The 19,991-nt window shown below is 39.2% G+C and overlaps 3 protein-coding genes across 7 annotated transcripts in view; 2 read left to right on the top strand and 1 right to left on the bottom strand.

Annotated features, from left to right (window-relative positions):
* The window catches only part of ankhd1 (ankyrin repeat and KH domain containing 1), a 33,499-nt gene extending 32,315 nt beyond the window's left edge, over positions 1-1,184 (top strand). For all 3 annotated transcript variants that reach the window (XM_088343455.1, XM_088343454.1, XM_088343453.1), the window contains one exon: positions 588-1,184. In XM_088343455.1, coding sequence (XP_088199581.1) covers positions 588-647 — 60 coding nt within the window. In that variant the 3' untranslated portion in view covers positions 648-1,184. The remainder of the gene's footprint in view (positions 1-587) is intronic.
* Positions 1,185-3,875: 2,691 nt separating this feature from the next.
* On the top strand, positions 3,876-8,938 carry higd2a (HIG1 hypoxia inducible domain family, member 2A). Its single transcript, XM_088343452.1, has 2 exons — positions 3,876-4,263; positions 8,370-8,938. Exons 1-2 carry the CDS (start codon positions 4,071-4,073, stop codon positions 8,531-8,533), a joined length of 357 nt encoding a protein of 118 aa, XP_088199578.1. The 5' UTR covers positions 3,876-4,070; the 3' UTR covers positions 8,534-8,938.
* A 2,032-nt stretch (positions 8,939-10,970) lies between these two features.
* Positions 10,971-19,067, bottom strand: cltb (clathrin, light chain B). Of its 3 annotated transcripts, none has more exons than XM_088343450.1 (6): positions 18,671-19,067; positions 18,128-18,174; positions 15,620-15,737; positions 14,967-15,078; positions 14,757-14,777; positions 10,971-11,705 (listed from the first exon to the last, which is right to left on the bottom strand). In XM_088343450.1, the coding sequence occupies exons 1-6, from the start codon at positions 18,834-18,836 to the stop codon at positions 11,534-11,536; spliced, it is 636 nt and encodes a 211-aa protein (XP_088199576.1). In that variant the 5' UTR covers positions 18,837-19,067; the 3' UTR covers positions 10,971-11,533. The 3 variants fall into 3 exon arrangements, with proteins under 3 accessions (XP_088199576.1, XP_088199575.1, XP_088199577.1); XM_088343449.1 differs by lacking the exon at positions 14,757-14,777 and adding an exon at positions 13,573-13,626; XM_088343451.1 differs by lacking the exon at positions 14,757-14,777 and having other exon boundaries at positions 18,671-19,066.
* Positions 19,068-19,991: the final 924 nt, after the last annotated feature.

Below are 19,991 nucleotides of genomic sequence, written 5' to 3'. Positions count from 1 at the left end.
TATCGTATCGCCTCACTTTTATTAGATAGTTATTATCACGTGGACTACATCCCCATATTAGATGGGTATAAATTTACCGCATTGTGTTTGACTTTCGGGGTATTGTGAAGCGTCATCGCCCCCTTTTGGACAGGTACATGTTACACAAACAGGGCACTGCAATGTGTATTGGTGCAAGGATTACGCATCAATTAAGGAATTTATTATCAGCCATTCAAAACATTAAGGGAGCATTTCCAGTGATAAATTGTAATGGGAAGAATTTCCTACAATTGCCTGTTGGCTCCATATTCCCGTCTTTTTTAAACACCTACATGGGAAGAGATTTGTCTCAAAAATGTTTACACACATTGTTCGGATCCACAAATATATTCGCGATTTACTTAAGATCCAAAAATCATATATGGGTAAAAGTACATGCAAGTTTAAAAATCGCATTTGTTAATAGAATATATATTTGTGGAATTACAAGCTAGTGTCGATCCGTGACATCCAATATGGCCCACTGTTTGAATTTGGTGATGTCACGACTGTAATGTCACGCGAAACTATCAATACACGACTGACTCTTTGCTCTCCTCTTTCAGATCTGGCCAGGCACTTGGGCCCCACACGTGGGCAACGTGCACCTGAATCACGTCAACTAGACGGCGTCCTTCGCAATCAAACAAAAAACAGAAGAAAAACACGGCTTAACAAGGAATAATTCTGACCATTGATGACGAAGAACAAACAAAAAAGTACAACATATTAACATGACTAGAGATGTGAGAGTGCAGAGTAGAGGTTGAAGAATTGCAAGTTCTCCCGAGCCCATTCTTGACGTGCCTATTTGAAACAAGGAGACGAGTTGAGTTTTCTGATCATTCAAAACAAAATGAGCGACGAAAGGCCTGTTCAACAGGAGACGTTCTGCATAGTTTAGCGATTTTGACTTAAACGCGCATTCTTTGGCTGCAAGGGGCTGGACATGAAGTAGCTATTTAAACTTGGCCCAGACCTAGTTGATGATTACCTAAAGAGAAATCAGAACCTTTTAGAGTGGTAAATACATGTATAATTGTTTACATACTAAAAAGGGTTAAAATGAGAGTAAATTTCATGTCGTATAGTGGCTCTACTTTATGTAGCCTGTATTAATGTGAAATATTTACCTTAATATTCAATAAAAAGGTTGAAAAATACTTGTTTTTGGTTTGTGTACTCCTACTTTTTAATATCAACTATCAATCATATGCTTACAGCAGAATGAGTGTTTTTCAGCCTGAAATGGGGGGGGGTTAACCTGTTAATACCATTACAACCAAGTACTGTAGTATGTTATTTTACTTAAGATAAATCTGAATAAAATGATTAATGAAACACTGGAAAACTTGTACAGTTCTGTACAGTTTTGTTAGAATAGAATAGAATATACCTTTATTGTCATTGTTACAAATGGGCTAACATATTGTGACAACGAAATTGGGCATGACACTCCAGTTTTACACATTCATAGTGAGGTATGAGCAAGAAGATAAAGGAACAGAGAAGATAATGTTATAAGACAAGGGGGATAAGGCTATAGTTATAATTTACATGGTATTTACACAAGAAATGTCGGCATGTGGGATGTTACATACAGGGTTGTCGTGATAACGTCGGTATCGTAACGGTTGTGCAATATTGCATTTGGTGCAAAGTCATCATAGTGCAAAAATAGTCAGCATGAAACAGGAAATGGTCAGACATTGTGCAATTTGAGCATTAAACGTAGTGCAGTCGACATGTGCAAGAACAAGACATGAGTAACATTATATTCGTATGAGGTAGGTTGTTGAACGTCTAGTGAAGTGCTAAATGATAAACTGATAGCATTTTATCTCCTAGTTGTAGAGGTGACCCCTGCGATATGGCATCTTAACCCTAGGACTTTTCTCCCCCCCACTATGCATCAACAAAGTATATCGCATGGCCGGAAATTTAAATAGTTCAAAATTTGTGGTGTTTGTGTGTATGACAAGTTACGTCTCTAAGATGCATTTCTGTTATTGGTCAACAACATATGCTGCAGGGCTGCTATCGGTGAAACTCATTTGCTGTGTAAAGACTGCGATACAATACTGTGATTTAAGTACTGTCTATCCCAAGGCTTGGAGTGATGCCAAAGGAAGAAGCTAAAACATGATAACCATGGAAACAAAGCTTGCAATCAAGATGTATGAAGAGGGCACACGGATGGCTACCCCCGTTAAATTGCATGGCTGTAACCAATCTGTAATTGGGACTATAGATCAAAAGTAATCAGCCAAGTAACTTACATCCATATCAGAAGTTGGCAACAAAATACTATTATCTTGAAATACTAATTATCTTCTCATGAGGTAATACAGGGAAATCTTGCACAGAGTTGTCCTGATTTTAAAACTTCGTTTTATTAAGAGAACTGAAAAAAGAACATGAAAAAAATAGTTGTGAGGGTAGATTATTTTTGCTAATTTGAAGTACTTTTGTTTTCGTTCAAAAAAAAGGTGTATAGAAAAACAAAACAAAAAAACATTAAAATGTAATAAAATCCCAAATTGCAGAAAAGCTATTCACTAAAATCAAGGACTTGATTGGTCGTGGCATTGGTGGGAATAGCTCATATTTTAGGGGATCATGTTTTATTGGTGGAGACAAAACACTAGTTTCGGGTTGGCCAACCCGGTTCTCCAGAGCCTTGTGGCCCAGCATGTTTGGAGGTTTCTCTTCTCCAACTCAGGTGATGCACATTTTGAGATTGTTCGTAAGCTAAGTGGGAGCTTGATAATAATCCAGGCTATTGGAATCACCTGTATTGGAGCAGAGAAACTCTAAAAACATACATATGCGACCTTAGAGGACCGGGTTGGCCAACCCTGCATTTATTGCTCAATTTTGGTGGGGACACGTCCCCTTCATCCATGCAAAAACTACGCCCTTGACCAAAATGAATAGCCTGTATTATCTCCTGAGCAAGTCTTGTCATGTTTATTTGCATAGCCCCTGTTCACAAGTCACAAAGGGCTGCAGAGACCACCATTACAACGCACTCTGATCTAAATTCTACACGAGGGCAAGAAAAAAGTCACCCCTCAGGTTGAGAAAAATTTAAAAATACCTTGCTAAGGGGCTGAACGTGAGGTAATTATGTCTTTTTATTTCGAGTGTTGAACCATAAAGTGGGACAGCAGTGGCTCAGGAGGTAGAGCGCTCTTCTTGGGATCAAGAGATTGCAGTTCGAATCCTGGCTCCTCCGTGTTACATGTCGAAGTGTCCTTGGGTAAGACACTGAACCCCTAATACCCCCAATAAGCAGGTTAGCGCCTTACATGGCTGCACGGCCGCTATTGGGAAATGTGAAGCACGCTGTAAAGCGCTTTGGGAAGTCTTGACTTGAAAAGCGCTATATAAAGGCAGGTCATTTTTTTAAACCAGCTCCCTTCTTGGCGCTCGGCATTAAGGGTTGGAATTGGGGGGTTTGGTCACCTAATGACTAAAATGGCTGCGCCCTGTTTGGCTGCAGCAGGTGTATCGACATTTCGTTCTGTGTGCATGGTTACAAAGAATGACAATAAAAGTAAATTATAATCCTCTTCTTTCTATTCTATTCATAAACTTTTCATTTGGTCCTTTGAGCCAGATCTGATCCATCAACCTTTAGAACCGGTTAAAATTTTTGAGGGTATTTGTACAGTTGTATCCCGTTTTAAGTGAGACCACTCATTATAAGAACATTTACTGATTGTTTTCTATTTCTGGTCTACTGAACGAACTTTGCCACTAAACTGTAAAAGCTTTTATTGTGAAGCGCATCTCAAAGCGGAAGTGCGTTTATTTCCAACACGAGTTTCTACTAGAAGTAGGATTAAAGAACATATGACAAAAAGGTTTGTTCGACTTTAATAAAAGACCTCAAGGGATAATTTTAACATTTTTAAAAGTAGATTTTCAGGAGTGGAACAGAGAAAAATATTTGGAATGATAGGGGGCGGCAATGCACCAAGGTGATATTTGCTAACTGTCATTAAACTCGAAGAAGAAGAAAAATCTTGATAGCCCATCAAAATATGGCGGCGCCCGCAAGTCCAGCCGTAGCGGAGCGAGCACCAACGACAGCTACCTCGAACACGGGAAACATTCCCTTTGACATGCTGCAGCCTCCGGTCATCGAAGGCTTCAGTCCCTTGTCGAGAACTCAAGATGAAACGTTTAAAGGGAAGTTCACGAGGAAAATGAAGGACAACCCCTTCGTCCCGATAGGTGAGTTACACAAGCCGGAGACCCTGGACGCTGGTAATGTTTTGGAACGTACATAGTGTCCCTGATAAAAGTTCGATTTTTTTTAAAGTCTCAGTTCTTGGTTCAGTAGTGAATTAAATAAAAACAAAAATATTTAAAATGTATTCTCCGTGCTCATTCTCGTCAAATGGAACATGTTTATTTTTCTTTAACTGTCAAAATCTTTGGATTAGAATTTAGAACTGTACAAATGACGCGCCTATTGCATCGGTTTATGTCGGTGGTTCTCTAATCGTAGGGCTTACGGCTCTGTGAACGAGGGACGGGGGCCCGTTTCACTTCGGGGACATTTTTTTTTTAGACTTTTCCAGAATTAAGTGCAATTGCACCTTCACTACACAAGGGGAAGTGGAGTTCTCGTTTGCAGAGTGTGTTTACATTTAGCCTCGACGTGGTGCATTAACATATCTGTCAACCTGTACGTTTTTTGCCTTACAAAGTACGTTAATAATGCATTTTAAGACGTGTACGACCTACAAGAAAAACTGTATGAAAACACGCTAATTTGTCAATTGTGGGTACCAATCCGGTAAACACCGACTATCACGAAACGGCAAATCAATCAAGTCTAACGAGTTCCTCGCGGTAGCCTCTATCTCGGTATCGGGTTTTTTTCCATTGCAAACGAAGTGAGAGGTTTGATGCTACTGTGCGCATGCGTCTGCCGCCTGGGGATTTCCCATCATGCATCATTCCGAAAACAAAAAATATGGTGCAAGATTATTTTGTAAGGGAAAATACGACAGTTTGTACGGGCATGGACCTGTGGAGGTTGACAGGTATGTTAAATAAGTATATAGTATAAGCATTGAGTATGAAGTGTAGCAGTCTTTCTAATGACCCTATGAAAAACAACATTTAATACTGATGTGGAGACAGGCGAAGAGAAGTGGAGCGAAAAACAAGTCTCCCGAAAGCTAAGATAAGGAAGTTTGACGAAGTGTACTTAGCACTTCACTGCAACCATGGAGGGAGGATTTCTTCCAAGGGGGGGACTTGACAATACATAATCGAGGCACTACTTTATATGAAAGTGCAGCATTTTGACTTCTAAAATTATTCTTTGTCACCTAATAAAGCCCATTAGAAAAACAAAAACCCATAAATGGGCTAAATAAGTAAATGGGCAGTGTGTATTACTTAGAGACTCCTTGTGGTATAATAAACCTTCATGGATTAAAAAAAATAAAAAAATATATATTTTGATTTAAATAATAAGCAAAAATACACGAACTATCATACAAACATGCATCTTTTGAAATAGTTGGACTAGAAATTAGCATTTACTTTACATAACACAAGCTTCACGTAAAGGCAATCTGATATAATTGTTCGCCATCTTGCTGCTACAGGTACCCCACTACAGTACCTCAAAAAGTTTGGGGGACAAAATAAAAGTACCGGTAATCTGTTTTTATCACTTAGTCTCTGTAGTTTGGATTCTTTCTGCTGTTTTTTAGCACTTTTTTTCGCACTACATCATACAGCAAAGTCTCGTGGCAAAATAATATACAGTGTCCTTTATTTTTTTATTTTTAATCTATACAAGTTGTATTTTGAAATATCCTATCAGTGATTTTCTGTCAAAAGAAGTCAAACATTTACAACTCTTTCAAAATGTCTAAAACAATGGCCTTAGTAAAATACAGTTGCAAAGGTTTTAGTGCTGTAAACTGGTCTTCTTCAAATGGCCACTTTTGGAAATGCCTAGTCCTACCCTTAGAAAAATGTGTATAATACAATGTTTAGTTTTTTAGTTTGTAATTAAATTTGACAAGGTACCAGATCAGGCTTCAAGCTAATGTCCCACCTGTTTTTTCAGCTAAGATGCATATGCTACACTCACCCGCAGGCATTTCATTGAAAAAGATTCTGATGAGAAAGAAAAAACTTTTTCTGTGTGTCCCAATTCAGATGATTCATTGTGCGTAGCACTTGCAGTAATTATTTTAATTTACTTTGGGTATATCTTGGATTTGGGATTTTAGGGGGATTTTACAGCAACGGTCAAGGTTTAAGGGTCAGAGTATAAAAACAAGTAACACTCAAGAAACTACAACATAAACAACTGTGTCATGTTATTATTATTATACAGTGACTTGCGAAACTATTTGCCCCCCTTGAACTTTGTGACCTTTTGCCACATTTAAGACTTCAAAAATCAAGATATAAAACTGTCATTTCTTGTGAAGCATCAACAATAAGTGGGACACAATCATGAAGTGGAACATACTTTATTGGATATTTTGAACTTTTTTAACAAATAAAAGAAAAAGTATTCAGCCCTCTTGAGTTAATACTTTGTAGCGCCGCCTTTTGCTGCGATTACAGCGTCAAGTCGCTCTGGGTATGTCTATCAGTTTTGCACATCGAGAAACTGATATTGTTGCCCATTCCTCCTTGCAAAACAGCCCGAGCTCATTGATGTTGGATGGAAAGCGTTTGTGAACAGCAGTTTTCAGTTCTTGCCACAGATTCTTAATTGGATTGAGGTCTGGACTTTGACTTGGCCATTTTAACACCTTGATGTGTTTTTTTGGTGAACCATTCCATTGTAGCTTTTGCTTTATTATTTGGATCATTGTCTTGTTGGAAGACAAATCTCTGTCCCAGTCTCAGTCAGGTCTTTTCCAGAATGGTCCTGTATTTGGCTCCATCCATCTTCCCATCAATTTTAACCATCTTCCCTGTCCCTGCTAAAGAAAAGAAAGCCCAAACCATGATGCTGCCACCACCATGTTTGACTGTGGGGATGGTGTGTTGAGGGTGAAGAGCTGTGCTGCGTTTACACCAAACATAACGTCTTGCATAGTTGCCAAAAAGTTCGATTTTGGTCTCATCTGACCAGAGCACCTTCAAACGACACTTTTTATGGATATCTTTAAGAAATGGTTTCCTTCTTGCCACTCTTCCATAAAGGCTAGATTTGAGCAGTATATGACTAATTGTTGTCCTGTGGACAGATTCTCCCACCTCAGCTATAGACCTTTTGCAGTTCATCCAGAGTGATCAAGGGCCTGTTGGCTGCATCTCTGATCAGTTTTCTCCTTGTATGAGCTGAAAGTTTAGGGGGACGACCCGATCTTGGTAGATTTGCAGTGGTCTGATACTCCTTCCATTTCAATATTACTGCTGGCACAGTGCTCCTTGGGATGTTTAAAGCTTGGGAAATCTTTTTGTATCCATATCCAGCTTTAAACTTCTCCACACAGTATCTCGGGCCTGCCCAGTGTGTTCCTCGTTCTCCACGATACTCTCTGCGCTTCAAAGAGACCTCTAAGACTATCACAGTGCAGGTGCATTTATACAGAGACTTGATTACACACAGGTGGATTCCATTTATCATCGTTAGTCATTTACATCAACATTGAATTATTCAGAGATCCTCACGGAACTCCTGGACAGAGTTTGCTGCACTGAAAGTAAAGAGGCTGAATAATTTTGCACACCCACTTTTTTGTTTATTTGTTAAAAACCAGCTCGGTGGACTTGGGGGTAGGGCCCCCGCCCCGAGACTGGGAGGTTGCAGGTTCAAGCCTCGGCCGAGTCATACCTAAGACTTCTAACATTGGTACTCATTGCCTCCCTGCAATGGCGCCTGGCATTTAGGGGTTGGAATTGGGGGGTTTGATCACTTAATGACTCCCAACACACCAGTTGGGTTGAGCGAGGGGGCTGGGAATCCCCTGCTCGGTATCAATCTCCCAAAAAGAGTCGGACTGTTCTTGACCCTAGCCACCTCCCACTAGGGGGATATGGCTCCGTTTTATAGATATAGATAGATCTATCTATCTATATCTATATATATATGTGTATATATATATATATATATATGTGTGTATATGTTTAAGTTTAAAATATCCAATAAAGTGTGTTCCACTTCATGATTGTGTCCCACTCATTGTTACTGCTTCACAAGAAATTACAGTTTCTTGAAGTTTGAAATGTGGCAAAAATTCACAAAGTTCAAGGGGCCAAATAGTTTCGCAAGCCACTGTAGTGCTTGCTCTAAGCACGGGAACCAGTGTTTCATTCATGGTGACGCCACCATATACTTTTGTTTTCAGGTTGTTTGGGGACTGCAGGAGCTTTGATGTGGGGCCTTCGCGCCTTCCACCAAGGCAAAACCCAGCAGTCGCAATTGTTGATGCGCAGCCGCATCCTGGCCCAAGGCTTCACTGTCGCCGCCATGGTTGTCGGTGTGGTCGGAGCCGCGCTTAAATCTAAATAGTGACGGACAAGTGGCTACAACGCAATCGTCCAAATGCAAAGTGTTTGAAGTCACTAAATTATATAGAATGTGTACGTTTTTCACATACTCAGAAGTGAAACAGCCTTGTTGTAGTTCGAGGGCAGTATTTTTGTCCTTGCAAATGTGGCCTACAAAAGATCTGCTGTGCTTTATCGCGTATACTTTAGAATTGTATTTAAATAATATACCGTCACTTATGAAAAATGTAATGTGGTAAAATTATTATCACTTCTTGCAAGTATAATAGGAGGGGAAGAGTAAACAGCACAAAAAGGATGTTATGGTTCTGTTTGTTTTCATGAATTCGAAAAGTGCAAATGAAGTGTAAAATCAAACAAATTTCATTGGACAATGACAAAAACCAGTAAAAAGCTAAACATTTTATGTGGAAAATTCTTGTTTGATTGCTGTTCGGCTTTGCTCATTTGATGACCTCAAACCATGTTGTTTTACCCCGGAGTGCCATGTTTAATCTTGTAGCATACAATGTTTCACGTTAATATCAAAGACTATTCTATTTGAAAAAATACTGTAGAATTAATGATACCTGAAATAGGCAAATTGTATCTACTCACTGCAATCAGAATACATTTTTATGTATTCTTCTTTTTTAATGATTAGCTGTTCCCTTTGCCGACTAATGTTCTCGCTGGAATTTTTTTCTTTCAACATATGTATTTTTTCTATTAAATGTACATTTAAATGGTCTGCATTTATATAGAGATTTTCAAGTCACTGAAGTCCTCCCAAAGCGCTTTACAATGTGCTTCACACTTACCCATTCACACACACACACACGCGCACACACCAATAGGGAGTAAGCCATGCAAGGCAACCACCTGCTTTTTGGAGGAATTAGGGATTCAGTGCCTTGCCCAAGGACACTTCAACATAGTACACAGAAGAGCTGGGTTTCGAACCTGGCACCTCTTTATCCCAAGATGAGCATTATTAAAATAACTTATTATTGATCATCTAAAAAGGATTTCGGTTTTTGTAAGAACACAGTGAAACAATTTACCAGAGCCAAAAGGAGTGACCAACATGCTGTCAATTATTTACATTGTAGTTACACACTCGATAGCCTGTTTCTTTAAGCCGTTTTTCTTCGTCATTCGAACAAAATAAAAACAAATACTGCCAAGATTCTCTGCAGGCATCGCTTACTAAAGACAACTGATACTGTATATTGAATTTTCAAATAAACTTAATGAATATAAACATGTTAGTATAAAATGAATATAAATGTTTTTTTTCAGATAGTTAGCAGTTTTATTTGCAAATGTTCTGAAAAGTTTTTTTTACCATAATCCTTAATTATGTTGTATTTTTTCCCATTATTAATATAAATATTAAAATAGTTACAGTGTATTAATTGTACTGCATTAATTGTACAATCACATTAGTTGATGTAAATTTAATGAATTTGAAATGAAAGTAATTCTATAATCCATCATTCTGTGGTTATTTGTGAAAATTGTAATGAATAATGATTTTATACAAAAAATAGCCAAAAGAATTACAAATCTGAAAAAAAAAAAACCTTTAAAAACTAATACTATTGGCCAAGTTTTGTCGTATACACAAGCTGTACTCTCTATCGGTGACATCAAATGTAAATGGCGTGCATTTATATAGCGCTTTTCAAGTCAATGAAAACCTCCCAAAGCTCTTTACAATGTGCTTCACACTTTTCCCTTTTACACACTAACTAACCGAGGCAACTAACTAACTGCTATCGGGGGCATTCGGGATTTGGTGTCTTGCCCAAGGACACTTCGACATATAACACGGAGGATCTGGAATCGAACCTGCGACCTCTTGATCCCACGACGAGCGCTTAACTTCTTAATCCAATGCAGTACATGTCTAGTCTCGTTGCAAACTGTTTTACGTCATTGTATTGTGATTTTCTAGGAAATTTGTGTAACTGGCATGCTTGTTTCTAGTGACTATTTTGACCTTACTTCAGATGATTACAACCTTGTAATAACAATAAGTACTGAAAATAGCTCACCAGAGATGTCCGTGATTTTCTAGGAAATGGGATTTCGTACTGGCATGAGGAATCAGACATGATCCGAGTTTTAATAGAGGATCCTTCCCAATTTTCTTTTTACTGACCCATAATATATGTAAATCACCTAATGCTCTGACAAAAGGCTTATGTTAGTGGTTCCAACCCGGTACTAACAATTATAACATAGGCCTTTGAGCTAATCAGGTATAAAAGTAGCTCACCTTCAAAGAGGTTGTTTACCTGTTTATTACCTATTTGGGCACATTTAATTAGGACATTTGTATTTCAAATGTGAAATATAGCTACCAGAGTCAAAGAGTAAGAAAATAAATATGTACATTTACCTGTATGTGGCCTTTCGATCAATAGAAAATATTCCAAAACAAACTGCAGATCTTACCATATTTTCTTTTTAATTGACCAATCCCTTTAACATTCACTTCGATCCATTTTCCTAATATCTAAATAGGCAACATGTGAAAAAAAATTGTGAAAGTTGACAGAATTGACAGCAGCTTCTAAAATGTGAACAAAACGGGGGAATAAAAAACATAACCAGAGCTTTGAAAATCAGGATCTTAACGCAGTAACAAAGTTACTTTTTATCCGCTTTAGAGTGTCTAAAACTTTTCAGGGTATAAGATGTTGAAACTGTATCGTGTTATCATTCTGTGGATGGCGGTTGGACATGACAGGCATAAATGGTTACAATCTGCGAGTAATAAAAAACAAAATGAGCGCTCAAAATCTTAGAAGAAATACAACTTCAAATTGACCCAAATCATAACTTAAAAGGGTAAGAAATAGTTAACTTACTGTAACAATATTTTCTTCAATCGTAAAAGTTTGTATACACACAAGTGTAAGTATAGGCGTCGAGAAAAGCTATGGGGGGGCAATCTAAACTTTTTTGTGACGACGAGCGAAAAAGGCAAAGTTAGTGCGAGGTGCGCCCACTTTTAACGTACGAGAGGCGTTTGCTTGAGCGAGATGAGGACGGAGCGCATCCTGGATACGTCCTTGGCCTGCTTGTTGGTTTTGGGGTTGAAATCGCAAAGGTGGGCCACGCGTTCCCACGACGAAGCGGGTCCGTCGCCATCGCTCTCCGCCAGAAAGGCTTCTTCTGACGCTCTGGGGAAAGGAAAACTAGTCACTTGTTGCCAAAGACCACCTGGCGGCCTAAGAATTTTTTGCAGACTATTTTTCCATCTCAATAGCTTTAAAAACTCTTATTGGATGTATATAGGTTTGCCAAGTGGATTAGGGTTTAGAAAAGCCAATACCCTAAATTCCAAACTACAGACAACACCTTTAGAGAAGAAACTGCAATTTGTTTTTGTATAAGGCACACCAGATTTTAAGCCGCAGTCTTAAAAAAGCAAAAACAAACTCATTCATGTCCGCTTCTTACATTTTAAAAGATTCAGCATGGAAATGTCTAGCACTGAGAAGTAACACATTGTGCTGCAATTATAATACATTAAAATTAGATTATTCAATTACTTATTTGATACTCAGTTATATCAAGCGAATAATTTTTGTACTTGATACATTCAAGTAAGTGTTATAATTCTAAAATTGTGAAATAAATCAAGGCAATAAAATATTGAAATTACACTACATCCACATTTCAACATTTCACCCCTTTTTCTACTTAACACATTGCAATGTGGATACGATTTTTTTTTTTTGCAAAAGTGAGCACCCCCCACCTTTTGTGACTTGGTAAACAACCAAATTGCGCAAGTATTTCAAATACTGTTATCCCTCGTTTATCCCAGTTGATAGGAAACAGAATTCCCCGCGATCAGCGAAAATCAGCAAGGTTCCTCCATTTCTAACATGTGCTCTGATGTCCCTCCCGGTCACCGGGGATAAAGGATCCCGAAAGCAATCATTGCATTTGAGAAACTAACAGAAAAGAAGAGCCTTGGTGACACAAATTTTCTCTCTTAACCCTCCCACTCTCAATAGTGGATTATAAATAAAGGATCACAGGCAAATAACTAAAAGCGGGTCACAATGGCACATTTCAGCAGCCAGAAGCGAAGAAAAGAAAAAGCACCCCGCCTGCCCTTTCTCTCAGCAATGGTAAGAAGAAAATAGATTGTGGCAAAAACTGCATTTCATTTTGAGACAGCCAGAATGGTACGTCTCCGATCATAAGTGTCCTCTGCAGGAAATCGCAGCTGCATGAAAATACTGCAACGGCAAAAAAAAACCATCATGCCCGTAAGTGTGCTCCCTGCTCGCGACAATATGCGATCGGGCATAATGAGTCACAGCCACATAAGTGCAGTTCAACTTTTAACTACGAAAAACTGGATCGCGGCCAAACACTTAATATGGGTCACAATGGCACCCTTCAGCAGACAGAACCGGAAAAATAATGTGCTCGATAAAGGACTGTGGCCCCAACTGCATTTTATTTAAAGCGGGGCATAGTGACATGTCGCCTTAAATGAAAAATGGTAAATGGTCTGCATTTATATAGCGCTTTTCAGGTCAATGAAGACCTCCCAAAAAGTCTTAGCCAGCAATATGGGATTGAGGGTAATGGATTGCGGCCGCATGAATGCAGTTCATTAGTCGGAATTACAGCAACGGACAAAAAAAAAAAAGTCGCCAGCCCCGCAAGTGCATTCTTCTGGTCCCTGCTCAAAGAAATATGCTATCGGGGATAACGGAACGGGTGCACTTCACTTTTGTGGCAGCCCAAACCAAAATAAAGATCCAAAAACGCTATCTGCAGGTCATTGCCCACAGCAATATGTGATCAGGCACAATAGATCGCGGAGTAGTTTTCATGAAATACGTCTGAGAAGTCGCCAGGGATTACAGTATTCTTGTTTTCTTATGGTACTCTATCCTTAAACCAGTAATGTTATCAAACAAATCAACTGTGCTTAGGATAGTCCGGGGTGGGGGGGTGACAAAATGTTAGTTGGTTAAAGGAGGCCAATATCTAACATAGTAAGCACAAAAGTTCTACACCTACACAAAGCCTATTAGTTCAGAGTTGGGCTGCTTGTAGAAAGCCTTGTCCGCAATCCTTAGTAGTGGTAGTCAGGCAAGGCCAAGTGAGCAGGAAAGAGAAGGAGAAGAGTGTCAGTACCACACAACAAGCAAACACGTTAGACCAGGGGTCACCAACCTGGGGTCCGCGGGCACCGCCTGAGTAGCTCACGGACCAATTCTAAAATTAGCTCCCAAGCGATGTGTTGTTAATGTTTTCTAGGAAAATTTTATTTCTGAGAGGCCTAGTCAGTTTCTTTAAATCAGTGGTTCCCAACCTTTTTTTAGCCCAAATAACTCCTCACTAAAATAAACTAAAGGTGTCCTTGAAACCTTTTAAAAATTAATTCAATTGCCCAAATCGACTGCAGAAAGTTTTTTTTTTCATTTTTTGTGGCCACTGTAGCTCAGGAGGTAATACGGGCTATTTATTTTGGTTACTACTAAGTTTAGGTTTTTGTCAAGATTAATTGCATTTATAGTTCATTTTCCAAGAAAAGAACAAAAATAATACTTAAAAATGAGCAAACATTTGCCAGAGGAACAAAAAACGTTTTGAGTAAAACAAGAAAATTATGTCTAAGATGCTTGATTGATTTGATAAAGTTTAGTACTTTTTGCAGTGCAATCTTAAATAGCTTCATCATACAAATATGGTCTTTAATATATTTCCCTGTACTAGCACATGAGAAGATAATTGGTATATTAAAGGAAAATAAAATGTGATCCACTGCCACCTACTGATTTGTATGAATGTTAAGTTCCTCGGACGATCACAGAAAGAAAGCTACTCAACAATGGCATGTTTTGGGACGTTTTCCAGTGCTTTTAAATACATAATAAATTCTTCCAAAATTACTTTAAACGTTTGCCTATACTGTATTTTATATGTTAATCATTCAATGCCCATATAGAAGGCAATGTTTCAGCGGTTGACTGAAACCAATCTACCTTACTCCAAATAACACTCACTTGGTAATAACATTATAGTAAAATAGTAATAACACAAGTTATCATTCGAAACAACTGGTGTCTTTTTGCGCTAATCTGTCCCAAAAAAGTAACCCCCCGACTTCAAAAAGGTGGGTGACCCCTGTGTAAGATTTTACAACCACGGCAAAACAACAACAGTGGGTTAGTGGACAAAGGGGAAAACACAAGTGATACCGTGTCAGACTTGGGTGGAGTCTGTAAGGAAAGTATGAAAGAGCAACAGAATAAACTCACTGCAGTAGTAAAATCCTTGAACAGATGACTCACCTTTTACTGAAAGAACTTCTTTTTTTTAATTAGGGGAAATTTCATCACTCAAAAAAAACGCTAAACGTTGCTTCTAATTTCTCGGGAATAAATAACAAGGTGTGAAATATCGCTGACCTGTTGTTGGCCTTGTTCTTCTCCATCTGTTCGCTCTGGTGCACGTGCCAGTCTTCAAGCTCCTTCTTGGCCTTCTCCCTCCATTCCGCCTCGGCCGCTTTGGATGCAGAGTCTAGCTCAGGCATATCCCAAGTAGACAAACAAAATAAAGGCGATTTGGTTAGACTGAAACCCTGCACGCACTTGACGCCATTAGTGCGGCGAATTGAACGATCGACTCCATTGGCTGCAAAACACTTAAGGCAAGTTAGCCAAGTCACGCGTTTTCGGATTTAACCATTCAAGAACGAGACTACAAAAACAAGCACATATTTTTTCTTTTGCTACAGCATCAAATGAGAAAACAAATTAGGGCTGTGTCGCATTTAATGTGGTGTAAGCCCTACATTATAAAATGGCACCGCCAGGGCACTTTTGACATTCCCACAACAAACCTTTCCGTGGAGAATAGCGCCAGATTGCAACTCAGAATTATTTTTCTGTTGTCGTTATCGACGGTTGCCACTGTATCGGAGGAAACTGCATTTACTTGTCATCGTTCCTTGAGGATTAAAGGGAACTCCGGCGACTGGAGAATAACTCAAATTATACAAAAGGGAACTGGAGCAGGTAACCTTCCCTGCCGTTTGATGCCTCGCTGCCCGTTGACTTACCCAAAGCCTCCAGGCGCTCTTTTTGTTCCTCCCTCCACTTGCGGAGACTTTCTGGTTCCTGCCGCTGAACATCTACCTGCGCGATGGCCGCGTAGCCGTCCGTGGGTCCGTTGGTTTCCTTTTGGGGTAGAAAAATTACATTACAGTATGAGGAGAAAAAAAAAAGGATTTGCGCTTGCGCTGCTGTTTTAATTTTGCCATTCAATAAAAGGTCAGCCTGCATCTTCACAAAGTTTTATGAAGAGAACAGCCCATAAAATGAACCCCAATATATTTACATTTGTCGCCCTTGTAAAAGATGTGTTCTGCTAAGTCCCAAAAACATGTGTAAAAGGTTTTTGTATTGTATACATTTTAGAGTTGTTGTAATTTGTAAAACTTTGTAGCTATGTTTGCATCGTAAGCTTCCTATAACTATGGAAATGAAATTTTTTTTTTTTTTAAATAATAATTTCAACAATGCACACTGTAAAAATTCAATTCAGAAAATCATAGGGGACTATAGTAAGACAAATAATTCAATAATCTTTCAACATAGAATATATCCTTGCTGCCAGATAATTTTGCTTATTTTATGTACAATTGTTCAAGGAATTGTTTTTAATATAATAGGAGAATACTAAGCAACATTCTCCATCAAATAAGATTGTCTATAAAATAAAAACCAAAATAAAGTTAAAATACATATTGTATTTTACATCCATTTACTGGAATAAAAAAATGGTGATATACAGTAAAAAAAAGAAAAGGAACGCATTGAAATTAGAATAATAATCTGCTTCGATTTGTTTGGTTAATGTGTTGCTGACAAATAAAAATACAGTACAATCATACTTGTTTTTAGTAGTCAGAATGATTATCCTGTTCAAAACATTGGCTCATCAAATGGTTTACTCCCGCACTCTTATACATAAATATTTAATATTAATACACTGCTAGGCCTTTCTGGTTGGATGCTAAGTGCATTTTGTTGCCTTGCATTTGTGACTAATCCAAAAGTTAAAAGACACTCATTTTCTGTGCAGTACTTAGAGTTCTACAAAGTACTGACATTTTTAATCTCAGGTCAATTCTAATTCGGTTAATATATCACGGTGCTGTGGAATGCTCTTCCCCCTAAGATTCGATCTGCAACCTCAGTGAAAATGTTTAAATCTAAGCTTAAAACACACTTCTATTCTATAGCATATGAATAACCTATATTTTATGTTAAAAATATCTGTGTATTATTTACCCTCATGTCGGCTTTAGATCAGGGGATGGTGTCATAATAGTCTGTGGTTTGCAATAATCTGTGGTCTGTGCAGCCCTTTGAGATTGAGGGCTATCAAAATAAACATGACTTGACTAGTCCCTTGCATCTACCTATTTCCCTACAATCACTGATTTCTATAAATCCTTAACGTATTTGTAGTAAAGGTAACCAACTAACCACACACGTATGACAAAACTGAAGAAGCTCTAGATATATACAGTGGAACCTCGGTTTTCGAACGCCTCTCAGTTCGAACAAATCGGTTCTCGTCCAAAAATTGAAATTCTTGCTTCGCTTTTCGTTCAAAAAAATCGGAGTTCGAACGCCGGTACGCTAGGGGCGATGCTGAGCGGCGTACGGGTGTAGATTGCCCCCACCCCTCGTGAAGAACTGTTGTCACGTGACCGCGCACTTATTTTTGCTTTCGCTTTATTTTTGCTTTCGCTTTTAATATCGGCGAACGGAGTGTTTTAACCCCTAATTATGCCTCGGAAGAAGGTCGGTGCAAGCAGCAAAGTTGCTACAGGTGAAAAGGGAAGAGTAATGCGTACAACTATTGCATTTAAGAAAGAAATAATAGCAAAATATGAAAAGGTACGAGTTTCCCTTCTTTCGAGGGAATAGAGCATGGCTTCTGCAGACCACCACAAAGGTAAGAAATCCTATTCATAAATGAAATGATCTGCATTTATATAGCGCTTTTCAAGTCATTGTGCTTCACATTTCCCAATGGCGGCTGTGATCTGTGCAGCCATGTAAGGCGCTAACCTGGTAATTGGGGGTTCAATGTCTTACCCAAGGACACTTCGACATGTAACACGGACAAGCCGGGATTCGAACTGGGATCCCTTAATCCTAAAACGATCGCTCTACCTCCTGAGCTACTGCCGCCCCAAGCATCTTTATCCTTTAACCGCTCACCACTTGTTGTGGAGACCCCGGTGCTAAATGACGTGTAAACGACCTGATTTTTTTTATTTTTACACGTTAATGTTAGTGCAGTCTTTCGTACGGAAGACTACGCTAACGCGAACGTACGAATAGCCTGGGTTAGCTTCATGTTTAAGTTCATGGTAAGCCATCAAGGATTTGGAACGGATTAAAATGATTTTACATTACTTTTAATGGCAAAAACGATTTTCGGTGATCGACCAAATCGGTTTTCGAACAGGGTTCTGGAACGGATTATGGTCGAGAACCGAGGTTCCACTGTAACTTAAATTGAATAAAAGAAGAGCTCTCAATGGACTCACCTGAAATATATCCCCGTTCACTGTGGCGGGCTCCTCTCCAAAAGGATCTAACATCATGAAAACGGAATCAGCAGAAAGATTAGAAACATGTACTTTCGGTGCCCTTGAGTTTTATCATTACAATGAAAAGTCCTGCAAAAAATATGCTGCAGCACCTGTTTGACAGCATCGTGACTTCCGGGTTGGCGAGTTAAAGCTAAAGCTTCACTTTTTACACATGGGAGTGAAAATGTTTAGCATTCAATTAAAAAGTAAAAGTAAAAAAATAGTTAAGAAAAGAATGTAGGCGACTTCTTGCTAGTACTTGGATAGAACGCTAGTGTTGATGTCCATACCTTTAATTGTTATAGGCTGCCGAATAATACTCAATAGGGTTATCAAACACGACAGGCATTTTGTTTTTCACTCGGCGAGTTATATTCTAACACTTTAAGCGTGAAAAATCCCCAAACTGTTAGAATTTAAAGAGTGGAGCTTTGATGTTTGTTAGCTAGCACGGCTAAGTTAGCCTCCGCTAACTCGTAGCTGCTATTTGAAACTTGCCGTAGTTGTTCATCGGAATGGCGGTTGGCTCTTGGCTATCCCCGTCACCCAGCGCCCCATTGAAGCCTTCGTCGTCGTTCTCGATCCCCGCTATTTCGCTCTCTTGCTGGGCTAAGAAGGCGGCGGCCGGGTCCTCTTCCGTCGGGTGTGCTCCGTTGTCAGCCATCTTTCACTCAAGTGGAAGTTAGACAAAGCTAAGTGTGTTGCTAGCAAACAAAACCCGAATCGCTTGCCACTGAAAAGTGATTTAAAAAAGAATTCGACTGTAAAATAAAGGTGGAATCGGGCCTAGTGGAAACAGAGCGGCGACTTCTAGCGCTTCAGTGATGATGATTCATGATTTCGCCATTCGATTCATAATGGAAGATCATGGAACTGGTCTGCCGTCACAGGGCAACGTCATTTGTTTATATTTACTGACACCTGCTGGTCACTACGTGTATTGCACATCACATTTTTTCATTATTTTTGGCGTTTGTTGAGAGATTTAATTTTGTTCCGTCACAAGAAAAACGGTTTTCGGATATTAACGGCTATTTTTTTCGCACATAATTGTTAACTTGGAAACTTTTTTTTCTCTTGACACAGACTTTAATGTATATTCATAAACAGTGTCTGTGAGCCATTAAACTTAATGGGGAATACTTAGATGGTTAGGTTTGGTTATTTTACCTTTACCTTTTGTTTTTTTTTCTCTCCTCTAAATCTACACATTTTTATGCGATTGTCGTGTGTTGGTGGAGATTGTTTGATAAAGTATCAAAAATACTGTACTAATTTAGAGCTGTAGTTGCTTCAAAAATTCAGCAGGTGTCACAATCGTTTTAGGATTTGGTCCCCCTATTTCGATCCACCTTTCCATTATCTGCACTGCTTATCCTCAGTGGGGTCGCGGGGGTGCTGGAGCCCATCCCGGATGCCCTCGGGCAGTGGGCAGGAAACACCCTGAACTGGTTGCCAGCCAGTCGCAGGGCACACAGAGACAGACAATTCACTCTCTCATTCATACCTATAAACAATTTGGACTGGCCAATTCACCTGAACTGCATGTTTTTGGAATGTGGGAGGAAACCGGAGTGCCCGGAGGAAACCCACACAAGCACAGAGAGAACATGCCGACTCCACACAAGAGGATTTGATCCGAGGACCACAGAACTAACCACTCAACCGGCGTGCCACCTCCCCTACTTCCAACTTTTTCTAAATATAGAAAGATACAAAGAAAGATAGAGAAAAAAAAGAGAAGGCTAAAGAGGCAGAGAGGGAAAGAAAAAGGGAGAGGAAGAGAGAGGGAGGGGATGAGGGAGAGAGAAAGAGGAAG

The sequence above is a fragment of the Urocampus carinirostris genome, chromosome 9 (assembly GCF_059441175.1).
Source record: "Urocampus carinirostris isolate Australia breed hairy pipefish chromosome 9, RoL_Ucar_1.0, whole genome shotgun sequence".
In the NCBI taxonomy this organism is placed as follows: domain Eukaryota; kingdom Metazoa; phylum Chordata; class Actinopteri; order Syngnathiformes; family Syngnathidae; genus Urocampus; species Urocampus carinirostris.
The sequence above is the reverse complement of the archived record's forward strand: the minus strand, read 5'-3'. Positions and strand labels throughout refer to the sequence as shown.